The sequence below is a fragment of the Pantherophis guttatus genome, chromosome 13 (genome assembly GCF_059756535.1).
Source record: "Pantherophis guttatus breed Tessera chromosome 13, ASM5975653v1, whole genome shotgun sequence".
Classification (NCBI taxonomy): Eukaryota; Metazoa; Chordata; class Lepidosauria; order Squamata; family Colubridae; genus Pantherophis; species Pantherophis guttatus.
The window spans coordinates 16,745,245-16,763,540 of record NC_142075.1 but is presented as its reverse complement, the minus strand read 5'-3'; the positions used below and the strand labels follow the sequence as shown (position 1 = coordinate 16,763,540).

The 18,296-nt window shown below is 43.5% G+C and overlaps 1 protein-coding gene across 1 annotated transcript in view; it reads left to right on the top strand.

Moving 5' to 3' along the window:
• PDE8A (phosphodiesterase 8A) overlaps positions 1 to 18,296 on the top strand; it is a 100,345-nt gene that overhangs the window by 73,811 nt on the left and 8,238 nt on the right. The window contains exons 6-19 of the mRNA XM_034434657.3: positions 1,230 to 1,318; positions 2,079 to 2,157; positions 6,000 to 6,137; positions 8,659 to 8,747; positions 9,236 to 9,287; positions 9,680 to 9,722; positions 11,420 to 11,497; positions 12,547 to 12,617; positions 13,226 to 13,390; positions 14,411 to 14,459; positions 15,797 to 15,932; positions 16,087 to 16,285; positions 16,944 to 17,161; positions 18,028 to 18,160. Of these exons, the coding sequence (XP_034290548.1) occupies positions 1,230 to 1,318; positions 2,079 to 2,157; positions 6,000 to 6,137; positions 8,659 to 8,747; positions 9,236 to 9,287; positions 9,680 to 9,722; positions 11,420 to 11,497; positions 12,547 to 12,617; positions 13,226 to 13,390; positions 14,411 to 14,459; positions 15,797 to 15,932; positions 16,087 to 16,285; positions 16,944 to 17,161; positions 18,028 to 18,160 (1,539 nt within the window). The remainder of the gene's footprint in view (positions 1 to 1,229; positions 1,319 to 2,078; positions 2,158 to 5,999; positions 6,138 to 8,658; positions 8,748 to 9,235; positions 9,288 to 9,679; positions 9,723 to 11,419; positions 11,498 to 12,546; positions 12,618 to 13,225; positions 13,391 to 14,410; positions 14,460 to 15,796; positions 15,933 to 16,086; positions 16,286 to 16,943; positions 17,162 to 18,027; positions 18,161 to 18,296) is intronic.

Sequence of the window (18,296 nt, the reverse complement as noted above, 5' to 3'; positions counted from 1 at the left end):
GGGGTCAAATGCGTCATCAATCATGAGTCCCTTCGCACTCACAAGAGATCTAAGTCCAGCCCATCTTGAATTCCTTCTACTCTTATCTCCCGCTAATTTCCCTTGGCTGTTAGTAGTTCAGATTCTTGTAGAGTGCTTAAGCTTGCAATAAATCTTTATATCCATTTGAACTGTCTGGATCTCCTGATTTTCCTGGCACTTGACCACAGGGTGCGTAAATTATGTATATTTAGGTATATATGTTAATATGCAAGCATGGGTTTGGTCAATCAGAATTATCTAGATTAGCTACTCATGTCAAACCCATTGTCATCTAATTGCAATGGCATTAGAACAGAATTATAGGACTTTTAGGGTGATTTCACATTGGGCTGATCTTTTGGCTGAAAAAGCAGAATTTCTGTGGCCAGCCAAGGCAACTGCTAATAGGAAAGGATGAACTCTTAGCACCACCAAGTGTAACCCAAGAGATTATTTAGGCAGAATCTGAGATGGTCTAATTTTCTGCACCCAAACAGATGAAATGGTGATTTTGAAGAGGCCCCTGGTTAAATCTCTTCATTACCTTTGGTCCTCAGATCTCACAAAAAGGCATGTATCATAGAAAGTTTGGCATAAACGGTGTTGGTGTAGAACAGTATAAGGGCATTATCAGATGTTGGCTCTGCTATTTTGTAGATCGGAGTCAACTATTGTTTGATTGACTTGGCTCATAGGGGTTTTTTTGATCCCATCATAAGCAGATCGGGGCAGAGAATTGCCAGTAAGGCTGTTGATTAAAATATTTGTCTTCTTCAAGAAGAAGGAAATCAAATATTTAGGTATTGACATCCCAAAAGATATTCAAGAGTTCAAGAAAATAAATGATGAAAAGCTAAAGAAAGATATAAAAGATCAAATAGATAAATATGAGAAAGTAAAACTTTGAATTATTGTTAAGGACCAGGCCTTTGACAAGGATTACTACTATTGATCCATCCTAGGAGCATGAAATGGGTTTGTTTACTTAAGAAGTCCAAAATAACAATAAAAATCCCTACCTCTGCTTATTAAGAGAATGTCTATCTTCTGGAACATCCCATACAGCATCGAGCAAGAGTTGCTCATAACTAAAATTTTCTTTAATAATAAAAACTCCTTTTTTCCCCTCAAGTCAAGCTTTTGTTAATATATGAATAGAACAGAGACGATCTTTTGATGTTGACGTCTTTTTTTCCCCCCACAACCAGAGATACGTTGAAAACTCGAACATCATGGCTTGTTACAATGAACTCATACAGTTGGAATTTGGAGAAGTACAGGCACAATTTAAACTAAGGTAATGCTACTTATCTCAACTTAATATTCTTGGCACAGGAAAAACCTGTCCTGACTTGACACAGGAATTGGTTGAGATTTGATCCCTGCTGAAGTCTACGGTAAGGCTCGTGATGGCTCAGGGGTTAAAAATGCCGAGCTTGCCAGCTGACAGCCCCGGTTCGAGACCCGTGCTCTGTACAATGGGGTGAGCTCCTATTCTTTGCTCCAGCTGCTGCCCTCCTAGCAGTTCGAAAGCATGCAAATGTGAGTAGATAAATAGGTACCACTTTGGTGGGAAAGTAAGAGCATTCTGTGGGCCTTTGGGGTATGCTGGCCACATGACCACGGAAAATGTCTTCGGACAATGTTGGCTCCTTTGGCGGAGAAACAGAGATGAGCACCGAGTCCTAAAGTCGGACACAACTGAACAGAAAAACCTTTATCTTTTGAAAGTCTACAGTGGTGTCTTGAAGAACTGACCTGAAATGGCCAGAGAAAGCAGACCATTTCTTCTCCATGGACTATCCATGATTATGGGTTAGGGAGGAGCAAATCAAATCATTATATGCAAGGTATATAGTAATCTGATATATATATGGAGTTGAACTGAGGCGACGGTTTGCGTGCCATTCAGAGAGGGTGCTGTGTGCCACCTCTGGCTCGCGTGCCATAGGTTTGCCATCACGGTACTAGCGCATTCTTTTTTTCCTAGATCTTGAAAAGTCTATGTGATTTCGATCTAATGCATCTGCTTCTTTTTTCCTCCCTTTGCATTTCAGGGCTTGTAATTCGATATTTACGGCATTAGAGAAAAGTCAAGAAGCCACTGAGATTACAAGTGAAGACCATGTAATACAGGTTTGCTCGGTTTTTGGGTTTTTTTACGAGTGTCCGATATTGTCCTGTGGTTTTGTATGATTTGATTCTTTTGCTTACTTCAGGCGCACAGATAGGCATGCACAGACATAAAATATATACATCTGCGTGTGTCGAATTGCCTTAGAAACTGTTCTTAATGCCGTACGTGTTTTTCTGACCTTTCCGTGGAAGAGGGAAAAATCCATTTTAAAAACCTTTTGTTTTAAAATAAGTGTTTGTTTTTGTAGGCTGTATTTTTTTATTGAAAAAGTTTTACAAACATCCATTTTTCCCCCATTTGCCCCCCCCGTCCCTCCCTAACCCCCCCCCCAACCCTCCCTCCCCATGACTTCCCCAGGGTGAAATCCATCCACATTATATTCTATCATACTTTACCACCCCTCTATTCTCCCCCCTGTGCACTATACATTTCTACATAGCAATAAATTTTGTAGGCTGTATCTTCACAAAGTGTCTTGCTTAGCTTCAGGGCAGTTTGTATTTTACCCCAAGGTCATTAAAAACTTCTTTTTTTTTATTGCAAAAGTTTTACAATTACTTCTAATGATGCTTATCTTGCTCATCTCAAAAGTCAGGTATACGCATTTCAAAGGGGGAAGGAAGTTTTAAAAAAAAGATCCTTGTGTCTTTTATGCATCTCTTCTAGGGTGAAAGAAGCAGGACGCTTTTTAGCAGAATCAGGACGCAATTCAGTTCGAAGCACCACCCAAACAAATGTTGGTTAATGCTTCCCCCCTCAAACAATGGGGGAATGGTTGCAAAATGCTTTCATTTTACTACCTTGATGGGACTAACCTGTATCTCCCAGCGTGCCTCATTCCCGGCTATGATGCCTGAGATAGCTGGTGGGTTATAATTGTGCCACATCCAGAAGGCCGTTGAGATGATTGTGGGACTGGAAGGTAGCAAGACCAGTTGGTTTACAATCGAAACCAGTTTTGGCCAGCGAGGGTTAGATTTGGTCTGGGAAACCTGAAGTCACGCGGCACAGTTTTTAAAAAGAGAAAAGGTTGATTTTAAGACTACTAGAGAGAGAAGGCTAAGCTTTATTTATTTTATTCATTTCTTTTTTTTGTCAAGCATTTATAAGGTAACAGATATACCAAGAGCCTTGGTAGTACAGGGGTTTAAGGCACCCTGTTATTAAGCTGGTTATTAAGACCAGCTGCCTGCAATTACTGCAGGTTCGAATCTCGCCAAGGCTCAAGGTTGACTCAGCCTTCCATCCTTTCTAAGGTAGGTAAATTGAGGACCCAGTTTGTGGGGGCAATAAGCTGACTTTGTATAAATATACAAAAGGATGAAGGCTATTGCTTAGCGCATTGTAAGCCGCCCCGAGTCTTCGGAGAAGGGCGGCATATAAATCAAATTTTTTTAAAAAAAAGTATAAACATGATTATGAATACAGGAAATGGCTACGAATAAATGGGGACAGTAGGACAGGAACGGAAGGCAGCCTGGTGCGCTTATGCAGGCCCCTTACAGACCTCTCAGGAATGGGGTGAGGTCGACAGTAGACAGTCTAAGGTTAAAAGTTATGGGGGTTTGGGGAAGAAACCACAGAGTCAGGTAGTGCATTCCAGGCATTGACCACTCTGTTGCTGAAGTCGTATTCTCTGCAATCGAGTTTGGAGTGGTTTACCTTAAGTTTGTATCTATTGTGTGCACGTATGTTGTTGTGGTTGAAGCTGAAGTAGTCATTGACAGGTAGGACGTTGTAGTAGATAATTTTGTGTACTATGCTTAGGTCAGACCGTAGGCGGCATAGTTCTAGTTGTTCAACCCCAAAATTTGAAGCCCGGTGGCATAAGGTATTCTGTTGCGAGCAGAGGAGTGGAGGAGTCTTCTCCTGAAATACCTCTGGACTCTCTCAATTGTATTAACGTCCGATAAGCAAGTTTTATTTACTCCTCAATATCTTTAGGTAAACACTGGGGTGTGGACTCCACTACCCCATAACCCATCTCGAATTAATTCTTCAGTCCTCCCATTGCGCTGTTTCTCAACCGTGGTGGTTTTCAGAAGGATGGACTTCAGTTCCCAGAATTCCCCAGCCAGTGTGCAGGCTGAGGAATTCTGGCAGTTGAAATCCACCCATTCTGTTCATTGATGATGTTCTGTGGCTGATCTGATCCATGGACTCTGTTGGGGGGGGGGCAAAAAAAAAGGTCATATACTGGAGAACAAGCGATGTTGGACTCTAGGTTGGGTTCATACAGGGTTCATGCAGCAAACCTTTACCTGGTTGATCAACTCATTCGTTTTCAGGGTTTCTACAATATCCTGAGCCGTAACCCAACCAAACAGGCTAAATTCATGCAACATTGGAGTCAAACGAGTCACACACACATCCCAGTGATGGGATTCAACATTTTTTACTACTGGTTCTGTGGGCGTGGCTTGGTGGGTGTGGCATGGCTTGGTGGGTGTGGCTTGGTGGGCATGGCAGGGGAAGGATACTGTAAAATCCCCATTCCCACCCCACTCCAAGGGTGGGATACTGTAAAAATCTCCATTCCCTCCCCACTCCAAGGGTGGGATACTGTAAAAATCTCCATTCCCTCCCCACTCCAGGGGAAGGATACTATAAAATCCCCATTCCCTCCCCACTCCAGGGGAAGGATACTGTAAAATCCCCATTCCCACCCCACTCCAGGGGAAGGTTACTGCAAAATCCCCACTCCCTCCCCACTGCAGGAGCAGGATACTGTAAAATCTCCATTCCCTCCCCACTCCAGGGGAAGGTTACTGCAAAATCCCCATTCCCACCCCACCGGGGGAAGGATACTGTAAAATCCCCATTCCCACCCCACTCCAGGGGAAGGTTACTGCAAAATCCCCATTTCCTCCCGATCAGCTGGGACTCTTGAGGCAGAGAATAGATGGGGGCGGGGCCAGTCAGAGGTGGTATTTATGGGTTCTGAACTAGACAAAATTTCTGCTACCGGTTCTCTAGAACTGGTCAGAACCTGCTGAATACCATCTCTCTCTCCTCCCCCCCATCTCTCTCACACACACACGGAGGGAGGGAGGGGGAGGAGAGAGAGAGAGAGAGAGAGAGAGAGAGGGAGGGAGGGAGGGAGAGAGAGAAAGAGAGAGAGAGAGAGAGAGAGAGAGAGGGAGGGAGGGGGAGGAGAGAGAGAGAGAGAGAGAGAGGGAGGGAGGGAGGGGGAGAGAGAAAGAGAGAGAGAGAGAGAGAGAGAGGGAGGGAGGGAGGGGGAGAGAGAAAGAGAGAGAGAGAGAGAGAGAGAGGGAGGGAGGGAGGGAGAGAGAGAAAGAGAGAGAGAGAGAGAGAGAGAGAGAGAGAGGGAGGGAGGGGGAGGAGAGAGAGAGAGAGGGAGGGAGGGAGGGAGGGGGAGAGAGAAAGAGAGAGAGAGAGAGAGAGAGGGAGGGAGGGAGGGGGAGAGAGAAAGAGAGAGAGAGAGAGAGAGAGAGGGAGGGAGGGAGGGAGAGAGAGAGCTGCCAGAGTTCAGCATGTGTGAATGAAGCCAGTCGATATTTAAAGAAATGGTTAAGGGTGTTACGCAGTCCCATTGAAGGGGTGAGAGTAGAGTGGGGATTACATATCACTAAATGCCTTGTTTAATTATTCATTTAAGCATTACAATTTCATCACTATCCGTTTAGCCTTTCTGCTAAAAGGGTTCCCCCGTAATAGGACGGCCTCTGCGCTTGGATCTGTTCCCGGATCTGTTTTATTGAAAGCAGTTCTAGACAGTTTAGAAAATGTGCATCGAGGCTAAACATTAGATCAATGCTCAGATTGATCTTAAATTCTCACCTGTTTCTCTCTCTTTCCCCCCCCCTTACTCTTTTCGTAGTATGTCAATCCTGCGTTTGAAGAGGTAATGGGCTATCAGAAAGGCGAATTAGTAGGAAAGGAACTAACAGAAGTGCCTATAAATGAAAAAAAAGCTGATTTCCTTGACACTATTAATTCTTGCATCAAGTTTGAAAAGGTAGGCATGGACCTGGTTTTGTGTGGCAAGGGTTATTCAGAAGTGGTTTGCCATTGTCTCTTTCCTAGGGCTGAGAGAATGTGACTGGTCTGAGGTCACCCTGCCAAATACGGGTCTAGAACAGTAGTGGGTTTCCAAAAATTTTACTACCGGTTCTGCGGGTGTGGCTTGGTGGGCGTGGCAGGGGAAGGATACTGTAAAATCCCCATTCCCTCCCCACTCCAGGGAAAGGATACTGTAAAATCCCCATTCCCTCCCCACTCCAGGGGAAGGATACTGTAAAATCCCCATTCCCTCCCCACTTCAGGGGAAGGATACTGTAAAATCTCCATTCCCTCCCCGCTCCAGGGGAAGGTTACTGCAAAATCTCCATTTCCTCCTGATCAGCTGGGACTCAGGAGGCAGAGAATAGATGGGGACGGGGCCAGTCAGAGGTGGTATTTGCCGGTTCTCCAAACTACTCAAAATTTCCCCTACCGGTTCTCCCGAACTGGTCCGAACCTGCTGAAACCCACCTCTGGTCTAGTACTCCTGGTATCCTATTTCTAGCCTCTTCTCATTTGGAAGAGTAAAGACTGGAGGTGATAAAATATCTCTCTCAGGCAAATAAAACAGAAGCTTTTCACTGAGAATTTATTTATATTTCGTCTTTGTTTTTAAGTTACTTGTTTGGGCTATGATAAATGCTAGTGGCTGTAGTTTGGGACTCTGTTGGGAAGCGCAGCTATGGGTCTTTTGAGGCCATCTCCTACTTGAAGGTTGCAGCTCATCGTTGCAAATGATGTTATGGAAGTGAGCAGGAATGGGAAAAGCTTGGTTGTTTTCTTGCAGATGTTTCATTACCCAAGTAGGTAACATCAGGAGTGCTGGGGGGTTCGCAGGGGTTCGGGAGAACCTCTAGCTAAGATTCTGTGCAGTTTGGATAATCCCCAAATCCCACTCCTGGCTGGCCACGCCCTCCCCTCCCCTCCCAGGAGTCCCCATGCGACTTTGGATGCAAGTAAGTGCAGGTCACTCCTGGCAAATAGATGGGGAAGAAATGGAGGTAGTGACAGATTTTATTTTCCTGGGCTCCAAGAATCACCACAGATGGGGACTGCAGCCAAGAAATTAAAAGACGCTTGTTCCTGGGGAGGAAAGCTATAGCAATTTTACACAGCATTGTAAAAAGCAGAGACATCACCCTGCCAACAAAAGTGCGTACAGTCAAGGCTATGGTTTTCCCAGTTGCAATGTATGGCTGTGAAAGTTGGACCATAAGGAAGGCTGAGCGCCAAAGAATGGAGGCCTTTGAACTCTGGTGCTGGAGAAGACTCCTGCGAGTCCCTTGGACTGCAAGGCGATCAAACCGGTCAGTCCTAGAGGAGATCAACCCTGACTGCTCTTTAGAAGGCCAGATCCTGAAGATGAAACTCAAATGCTTTGGCCACCTAATGAGAAGGAAGGACTCACTGGAGAAGAGACTAATGCTGGGAACGATTGAGGGCAAAAGAAGAAGGGGACGGCAGAGAATGAGGTGGCTGGATGGAGTCACTGAAGCAGTCGGCGTGAGCTTAAATGGACTCCAGAGGATGGCAGAGGACAGGAAGGCCTGGAGGAACGTTGTCCATGGGGTCGCTATGAGTCATACATGACTTTGCAACTAAGAACAAGCAGGGCGCATGCAGAGACTCGGTGAGGGCAAAAAATGGGCCTACCGGAAGTTTGGGAGGGCCTCCGGAGCCTGGGGAGGCCATTTTTGCCCTCCCGGAGGCTCGAAAAAAGCCTCCAGAGCCCGGGGAGGGCAAAAAGCCCCCCCTTATGATTCAGGAGGCCGACTAGGCCACGCCCACCATGGCCATGCCACCCAGCAACCGGGCAGAGAATCCCTTGCTAAAATTTTTGAAGCCTACCCTGGGGTAACATCATCAGTGCTAGTCTATAGATAGACTAGCACTGATGATGTTACGTAGTTTGGATAATGATCTGCAAGAAAACAACCAAGCTCAGAGAGCATCAAAGACCCTTCATTTCAACCCCGAGCTACAAATATTCTCCTTTATCGGGGAGAGCTTTATTTGCTTCAAGCAAATACGTTCTATTTTTGTTGTTGTTGTTGTTTCCAGAACTAAAGAAGCATTGAAAAGCATCCGGCATGCATGTGCTAAAAGCTGGCAAAATTTTCAACCTCTTTGTGCAAAATGCCATCACAATTTTAATTCAATGTCGGTGGCCTTCGGGGGGGGGGATGGGTCATTAGCTGTAATGTATACAACAGAAAGTTCCAGTTAGATGCCAAGTGGGTAAAGACCGAGGGGGAAAAGATTTGAGTGAAGCAACAAAGTCAAACAGAAGCGCAGGAAGAGGTTACAGCAAACAGTACAACATTGTGCCAAGGCTAGGAAAGAATGAGTTGGCCAACCCTCCCAAAAGCAGAACTTTCCCACAAGGCAACCCTCCAAAATCAGTTGCAAGCAAACAGAGTCAAAAGATGGGTTTTGGGAATCAGCGGTAGAACATTCTTCTTTTTTTGGATCTACAGGAATGGCAAGGAACGTACTATACCAAAAAGAAAAACGGCGAGAGCATACAACAAAATGTGAAGATCATACCTGTCATTGGACAGGGAGGGTAAGTCTCATCGTGGGGACTTCGATTCAGGTTTTTGGACTCCCGCTGGCTACCTGGATAGGAGATACATATATACTATCAACTCTGAAGATCGATGTATCTATCATCTATCTATCTATCTATCTATCTATCTATCTATCTATCTATCTATCTATCATCTATCTATCTATCATCATAAAACTGGACATAACTCAATAACTGCCTCGAGGACTACTTGTATAGAGATGTTTTTCTTCATCTTCATAATTATTTTTCCTGCTCTTCTGTTCTTAATATTCATAGACTACTTTCTCTGCATTCCCATTGCAAGGAACCCAGAGATCCCAAATGATCGCAAAAAAGGCAGAATCCTGCCCCTCTTCCTCGTCTAGATTTCATTTTATTTTATAAAAAAAGATTTAGTGGTAGGCAAATGACAAATGGAGCCAAGCTGACAAGTTGGAGAGACCAAATTGTTCTCATTCCATTCTTCTGTTTCATTCCTGCAGAAAAATCAGACACTATGTGTCACTTAGTAGACCGTGCAATGACAACAATAAGGTAAGCAAAAACAACAACAACAATAATAATTATAAAAAGCATTTTTAAATGTTTGGTTGACTGAGTTTCATGTTTAATGAATAAAAGTTTATAATAATAATAATCATTTCAACCTGCGATGATATCTGTAACACCATCAAATATCCAGATCTGCCTATCCCAGGTGCTTGGTAAGGACTCGATAGGTACACAAAAATATGCCAAACCCAGTCTGAACAGCTGGCTGATTGTGCGATGATCAATAATAATAAAAAACATGATGAATTTATGTATTTAATTAACTCAGCTTCAAGGCCACTCAACTCCTCAATGACAATTTTACAAAATTGTAATTCCAGGTTGATTCTTACAACCTTGGTTAATTGTACTTTTTTGCTCTGATTCATTCATAGGCGGAAAGAATCTGCGAACGGGTACAAGCCGAGTCCCAAACAGGTACAACGTTACAACTGCTCAAAATTGGTTGCATTTCAATAATTGCTTTCTTATTCTCTCCTAATTGACTTTATGTCAGCGTTTGGTTTTTTCTCTCTCTTAAAAAAAGGGTGTTTTCTAGGCATATTTTGGAAGAGCCATATTAGGGATATCAACAGTGAAAACCTTAATAAACCAATCACACCCAATTGTGCAGGGTTCTGTGGTGGCAGGAAATTCAACTTGTTGGGTGAAACTAAGCTTATCTTTGGATTAATGTGTAAAACAATGTTTTTTGTTTGGGCCCGGCAAATTATGCCAACACAGCAGTAGTTGGTTTCAAATCCCAGCGCTACCAATTCGCCATCGGTAGCGCGCGAGCGCACATGCTCGCTTTGGGAGTGCGTGCTGCTTCTGCACATGCACAGGGCATTTTCGATGACATCTCAGTGGGTGGGCGGAGCTTGCCACCGCCGCTACGGGTTTGCCCGAACTGGGAGCAACCCGCCACTGCAACACAGCCATGGTTTGAGAATTGAAGCTTTCGATGCACTGAGTTTAGGAATTGTAGCAAGGAGACTGAAGCAGATGTAATAATGGCTAAAGAAAAACAATAACATTTGTCCAGCAATAAAATGATGTCCTAAGAGGGAGGCTAAATAAGGAGAAAACTATCTGGTCCGGGCGCAGCCGTGTTTCAAAACCGATGGGGATCAAAGAAAGCTTGACTGATGTGTACATTACGTGGGACTCCAATTTAGCTTTCTCCCCCTGTAGTAATCGCTGATAAAGCTTCAGTAACTTAGATTTAATATCTTAAAGGGCAGAAGTTGAATTTTACCCCGGCTAGAAATAGAACTTATGAAGGGCATGTTTGTTTGGCTGCTGCTATGACAAGCTATAGGTGCTGTATTTAGTATTCGTAAGGTAGGACTTTTGCAGATCAGGCAAAATCTAATTTCATTAATCTCATCCATTTTTGGGGAAATAAAATTTGGATCAGTCAAGGGCTATTCTCTTTGAAATTTAAGAGAAAAAATATATCTACCTGAAAGCAAGTCACTGGTCCATTCAGGAACTGAATAGAATAGAATAGAATAGAATAGAATAGAATAGAATAGAATAGAATAGAATAGAATAGAATAGAATAGAATAGAATAGAATAGAAAAAAAAAGAAAAAAGAAAAGAATAGAATAGAATAGAATAGAATAGAATAGAAAATGAATAGAATAGAATAGAATAGAATAGAAAAAAAAAGAAAAAAGAAAAGAATAGAATAGAATAGAATAGAATAGAATAGAATAGAATAGAATAGAATAGAATAGAATAGAATAGAATAGAATAGAATAGAATAGAATAGAATAGACAGAGCCTGGCCAGTCCGTCAGTCCTCAGATGGAGAGTCAACAACCCCCAGGTCTGGAGGTGGCTGATGAGAAAGTGGAGGAACAGCTGGGTCCAGTGCCTGATGCATGGATGTGCAGAAGGCAGAGGAGAGGAGAGCAGTGGAAATCCATGGGTTCTTAATTCAAGGCAGAATTGATCTTACCATTGAGATGGAACCAAGTGTCTCGGCTAAGCAACCGATTCCAATTACCAAATACAAAAGTTAAGAATTTGGGGCCAGCAGAGAAGCTTCAGGAGCGATGAAAAATGAGTTCCTACCTCTTCGGAAGAGAGGCGCTCTTTCTCAGATCTAATTTTTTCGTTTTTACAGATATCCAGACCTGCAGGCACAAAGACAAGAGAAAAGGTTCTCTCGATGTCCGATCCACTACCTCTCGAGGCAGTGATGGTATAGGATTACCTTTTTTTCTTTTTTGTAAAATTACCTTTTTAAATTACCTTCTCAATAATCAGTACCCTTGGGTCAAGTACTTCCTTCAAAATCCATGATATACCTGCGAGACTATCTTTTGCCACCAATAGCCTCCCACCGACCAGTTTGTTCTCACAGGGAGGGACTACTCAGGGTACCGTCAGTCAAATTATGCCGACTGACGACTCCCAGGGGGAGGGCCTTCTCTGTGAGGGCTCCAACCCTTTGGAATGAACTGCCCCCTGAGATACGGTATATCCCTGATCTCCATGCTTTCCGCCGTGCCCTCAAGACCCTGATGTTCCAACAGGCAGGGCTAAACATATGAACATGTGAATGATTTTAAAATGTTATCTAATTCTGGGTTTTATTCAATTGGCCAAACTAAGTAATAATTTTAATTAGCAATTTTATGATGTTTGTGTGTCTATATTTTTCTTGGCTGTACACCGCCTTGAGTCCTACGGGAGAAAGGCGGTATAGAAATATAATTAATAAATAAATAATAAATAAATGATATGGGCTTGCCTTCCTTGTTGGGTGGGGGAATTGCAGCGACAAAGTTGTAAACTTTGGGTGTCTAGTGAAGCAAACGCATGCATTCTGTTCCCCCAGCTCCTGTTTTTATTAATGCAGTCAGACTCTGCTGGTGAAATTTGGATGTGCAGAAGATCAGGCAGAGCCTAGGGGAGTGGAGTCAAAAGAGGAATTAGCTTGGAATCGTTAAGTTCCCACAAGCGGTCTAAATTCAAACCCTCTTGAATTCCAGTGACCCTTACCTAGTGCCAGTGTAGTGCTGACCATTAGTTGACTAAATTCTTGTGTGCAGGCATGAGCAACAAACCAGCTTAACTGGAACCTATCATGTCCTGATTCTGCGCACCTGACACAGTGTTTGCTGGCTTTGTGTTGCAATGTAAAATATTTTAGTGAACAGAAAACTAATCTTCAGTAAGAACAATGTTAGTTTGGAGAAGCTAATGCCAGCAACTCATGCGCCTCTTCATTCCCCCCCCCTTGCATAGGAAGTTCTCAGAGGAGGCATTCATCCATGGCCCGCATTCATTCAATGACGATTGAGGCACCTATAACCAAGGTAAGGTGCTCCCATGTGAGGTCACTTCCATCGGTTGGAAACTTTGCTTTCTTTTGTTATAAAACTCCCATGTCCTTGCCTGGTGATGATGGAGGTGCTGTCCAGTGGTGGTATTCAGCCGGTTATATCCGGTTCGGGCGAATTGATAGCGGCAGCTGCGGGAGGATCTGCCCACCCGCCCGGACGTCATGTCCTGTTTTTGACGGTCTGCGCATGAGCGGAAGGCTCTGTGCATGCGTGGAGTTGGCACGTGCCCTCACATTTGCGAACCGGTAGCGAAGGTAAGTGAATACCATCCCTGGCACAGTCGTTAGAATGCAGTATTGCAGACTAATTCTGCCAACTGCCAGCAGTTCGATCCTGCTCAAGGTTAACTCAGCCTTCCATCCTTCCGAGGTCGGATAAATGAGAACCCAGATTGTTGGGGGAAATATGCTGACTTTGTAAACCGCTTAGAGAGGGCTGTAAAGCACAGTGAAGCGGTATATAAGTCTAAGTGCTATTGCTATTGTTTGGGCATTGTTTCTTGACTCTTCAAGTTAAGGGAAAGGGAAAATGTATTCCTTTTAGATAAATAAAGGTTTATTTCTTTTTCCCCCCCCATTTAGGTAATAAATATTATCAATGCTGCTCAAGAAAGCAGTCCCATGCCAGTGGCTGAAGCGTTGGATAGAGTCCTGGAGATCTTGAGGACTACTGAGTTGTATTCTCCACAGCTTGGCACCAAAGATGAAGATCCGCACACAAATGACCTTGTCGGTGGCTTGATGACGGTAATTAAAATCTCAAAGTATTTGAATTTGTTCGTTGGAACGGCTGATGGCATCCCAGTCTGCTCACCGCAGCCATCTTGCAACGATAGTAAATCATGAGCCATTGCTTCTGTGCCAGCTGCAGGTCCGGAAATATATTGACAAAGAGTTTCTTCCAGCTTCCATTGATCAGCCCAACGGGTTTTAGATGAAAATTCAGCTCAGCCTTCAGATGGATAATTAGTGTGCTAAACCCTGTTTAGAAACATCTTGCTGTTCTGACCCAGTGTTCTGACCCAGCTCCCCAAACACGACATACCCTCTGAAGTGAACTCAAAGATTCCTTTATTAGGAATGCCGGCAGCCCCGGTAAAGTTTCTCTCTCAATGCAGGCTAACAAGTCCGCCTGGCCGACCAATTTTATCCATTCAAAGGAAGACAGGCAAAAGCAGGAGTGCTTCAGAGCAGAGATTTCCTTTCTAGTGTGATTGCTCTAGAATCAGGGGTAATAGAATTTGCTTAAAGGTAAAGGTTCCCCTTGCACGTATGTGCTAGTTGTTCCCGACTCTAGGGGGCGGTGCTCATCTCCGTTTCAAAGCCGAAGAGCCAGCGCTGTCAGAAGACGTCTCTATGGTCATGTGGCCAGCATGACTAAATGCCAAAGGCACACGGAACGCTGTTCCCTTCCCACCAAAGGTGGTCCCTATTTTTTCTACTTGCATTTTTTACATGCTTTCAAACTGCTAGGTTAGCAGAAGCTGAGACAAGGAACGGGAGCTCACCCCGTTACGTGGCACTAGGGATTCGAACCGCTGAACTTCCGACCTTTCTGATTGGCAAGCTCAGTGTCTTAGCCACTGAGCCACCGCGTCCAACCAATTGAGAGCCTGGTTTTTGCTTCTGGATCAGATAGTGGTGGATAGAGGGTTCAAACAACACCTCCTGATTTATATTCCCTTTATTCCATTACCTATCCCAAAGGTGTAAATTGAAGAAGGGTCTTTATTTCATTCCACGTTCTTTTTCAACTTTATTCAATAGGATGGACTCCGAAGATTATCAGGGAACGAATACCTATTATCGGCAAAGCGTAAGTGCCATTCTTTACCTTACTAGATATCGTGCGAGCTTCAGCAATTTCATTTTGGGTATATCAGCACAGTCAAAAATTATTTTGAAGAGGGGCAAACAAATCAGCAAGAGTTGTATAATTACTGCTGTATCATCAGACCCTTGTTAGTCAGGCAGCAAGCTAAAGGCGCCATTTTAAAGAGTTTTGAAAGGGTATCTTGTTTGCTAAGAGGCTTAAAGTTTGGTAAATACTTTGAAGATAACAGGCCAGCTTGCAGCCCTAACAGACAAAACATAAGGAGGAGGAAAAAGAGAATATGGAGATTAGTTCTTGAAGTTAAAGCAAAAACCATTTGGCCAAGAAAGTGGTCTCCAGGTTTTTGGTGTTTTATAAGGACAAGCATCTCCTCATTTTAGCTGCTCTGAGTGATAAAGAAAGCCGGATCATATTTCTCTCCATTCTTGCCCTCTCATAAAGCTTCCAGTTTAATGAAGTGGCATTTCTGGTTGGAAGAGGAGAATCATACAGATAGTCCTTTACTTGCAACCAGAGGTGAAATCCAGCAGGTTCTGACAGGTTCTGGAGAACCGGTAGCGGAAATTTTGAGTAGTTCGGAGAACCGGCAAATACCACCTCTGGCTGGCCCCAGTGTGGGGAGGGAATGGGGATTTTGCAATATCCTTCCCCCAGGAGATCAGAGGTTAGGATGAAGGGTAATACGGTCTACAAAAATTAGAGAGAATAAATACTACGGCAAAAAGGGAATATATAAATTGTGTTGGAAATGACTAAAATTGTTGAAATTTTTGAACCGGCCAATACTCTGTTCAGAAAAAATACATCGTATGTTCGTTTGTGTAAAAAATAAAAAAAAAACTTTTAAAAAAATATCACCATAGAAAAAACAAGATATGCAAAAATGATCACCATGTCAGTTAATCCTTCGTTGGGTAACCTTTAAGCATGAATGACGGCCTTACAACGTCTTCCCATGGAGTGAACCAAGTCTTTTAGTTCTGCAGCTGTGAGAATGTGAAACCAAGATTGAATGATGGCTTCTATTAACTGGGTTTTATTGCTGGGTCACTTCTGACTAACAAATTTCTTTAGTCGGCTCCATAGATTTTCAATTGGGTTAAGGTCTGGGCTATTCCCAGGCCATTCCAGCAGTGGAATAGGATTATCTTGAAACTCCCCCCAAAAAAGTGGTGTTATTAGCCATCAAACCTCAAAAATACACTTTTTCCACAAGGAGATGTAAGACAAGAGATGCAGGTTGTTCCTGGCTCTGTTTCCTCCTGAGAGATCCAGCTGTTCCTGTAATGTTCCTGTTCCTCTGTCTTCGTTTTTTTTAGAAACCCATCAAGTACCGGGCAGTTTGATCTCGCCTATCTCCCTGAACGACATCCCTCCCAGGATAGCTCAAGCGATGGAAAATGAACAAGACTGGGATTTTAATATTTTTGAGTTGGAGGCTGCAACTCATAAAAGGTTGGTAGGAGAAGCAGAAGCAAAAAAGCAAAAAAGCAAAAAAAAAAAAAAAAAGGATACACAGGAGCTGTATTCTGGGAGAGATTGATTTGGTGCAGTAAGAAGAGGGGAAAATAAATTACCTTTTTTCTCTTCTTCTTCTTCTTCGTTCCAGGCCTTTAGTTTATCTTGGCCTCAAACTGTTTGCTCGCTTTCGGATCTGTGAGTTTCTCGGTTGCTCGGAGTCGACGCTGAGGTCTTGGTTGCAAGTCATCGAAGCCAATTATCACTTATCCAACTCTTATCACAATTCAACCCACTCGGCGGATGTGCTTCATGCCACGGCCTATTTCCTTTCTAAAGAAAGAGTAAAAGTAAGTCTAAAGGGGCTGCCATCAAGAAGAGGAGGGTGGGTCGGCTTTTTCTCCAAAGCAGGCAGGATAAGAAGTGAGGGATGGAAAGAGAAGAGTCGGTTCAAGGAGAGAAGCAACTTAGAACCTAAGGAGAAATTTCCTGACAGTGAGAACTATGAATCAGTGGAACGACTTGCCTCAGGGGTGAAATCCAGCAGGTTCTGACAGGTTCTGGCGAACCGGTAGCGGAAATTTTGAGCAGTTCGGAGAACCGGTAGCGGAAATTTTGAGCAGTTCGGAGAACCGGTAGTGGAAATTTTGAGCAGTTCAGAGAACCGGTAGCGGAAATTTTGAGCAGTTCAGAGAACCGGTAGCGGAAATTTTGAGCAGTTCAGAGAGCCGGTAGCGGAAATTTTGAGCAGTTCAGAGAACCGGTAGCAGAAATTTTGAGCAGTTCGGAGAACCGGTAGCGGAAATTTTGAGCAGTTCAGAGAACCGGTAGCGGAAATTTTGAGCAGTTCAGAGAACCGGTAGCGGAAATTTTGAGCAGTTCGAAGAACCAGCAAATACCATCTCTGGCTGGCCCCAGAGTGGGGTGGGAATGGAGATTTTGCAGTATCCTTCCCCCATGAGTGGGGTGGGAATGGAGATTTTGCAGTATCCTTCTTCTCCCTCTCAGCAAACCTTGGATCCCATCGACGAAGTTGCTGCGTTGATCGCTGCCACCGTCCACGATGTGGATCATCCTGGGAGAACCAATTCTTTCCTGTGTAATGCCGGAAGCGAACTGGCCATTCTATATAACGACACCGCGGTCTTGGAGAGCCACCACGCGGCGCTGGCCTTCCAGATCACCACCCGGGATGACAAATGCAACATTTTTAAAAACATGGAGAGGTAGGTTTCTAAAATACCGGGATTCTTTAAGAGGGTTTGCACTGTCGGCATAGTTTTGAAAAGGGTTTTGTTTTGACTGCATGATGATATGTGGAGGAGTAGCGATGGAGGGAGATGAGCATTACGAGGGGAAAGATATAAGGAATCCTGCATCCAGTTTTGGTCGCCACGATGTAAAAAAGATATGGAGACTCTAGAAAGAGTGCAGAGAAGAGCAACCAAGATGATTAGGGGATTGGAAGCTAAAACATATGAAGAACGGTTGCAGGAACTGGGTATGTCTAGTTTAATGAAAAGAAGGACTAGGGGTGACATGATAGCAGTGTTCCAATATCTCAGGGGCTGCCCCAAAAAAGAGGGAGTCAAGCTGTTCTCCAAAGCACCTGAGGGCAGGACAAGAAGCAATGGGTGGAAACTAATCAAGGAGAGAAGCAACTTAGAACTAAGGAGAAATTTCCTGACAGTGAGAACAATTAACCAGTGGAACGACTATCCTCCAGAAGTTGTGAATGCTCCAACACTGGAAGTTTTTAAGAAGAGATTGGATAACCATTTGTCTGGAGTGGTGTAGGGTTTCCTGCCTAAGCAGAGGGTTGGACTAGAAGACCTCCAAGGTCCCTTCCAACTCTGTTATTCTATTCTATTCTATTCTATTCTATTCTATTCTATTCTATTCTATTCTATTCTATTCTATTCTATTCTATTCTATTCTATTCTAACTGTCGTGAGTGTGGGTCATTTTATACATTAAATATATAATTTAATTATGCATTAAATTATATATTAATATGATTTATTAGACAGCCCTACTAAAATAACACAATTCTCCACCTATTTTTTTCCCCCTTTTGTCTTCTTTTATCTAGGAATGAATACCGAACTCTTCGACAAGCCATTATTGACATGGTCTTGGCCACGGAAATGACCAAACATTTTGAGCATGTCAACAAATTTGTCAACAGCATCAACAAGCCATTGGCTGCCCTTGATGAGAATGGGGTAAGAAGTCCTACCAAGAAGTAGAAGGGCAAGCAAAAGAGACTCTTACGTATTTAGAAATGAATGATTCCTCTCCTTATTTCAGGTTGATCAAAGACAGGGAAATGTTTAGTAATAAACTTGTGTAAAGTTTTGT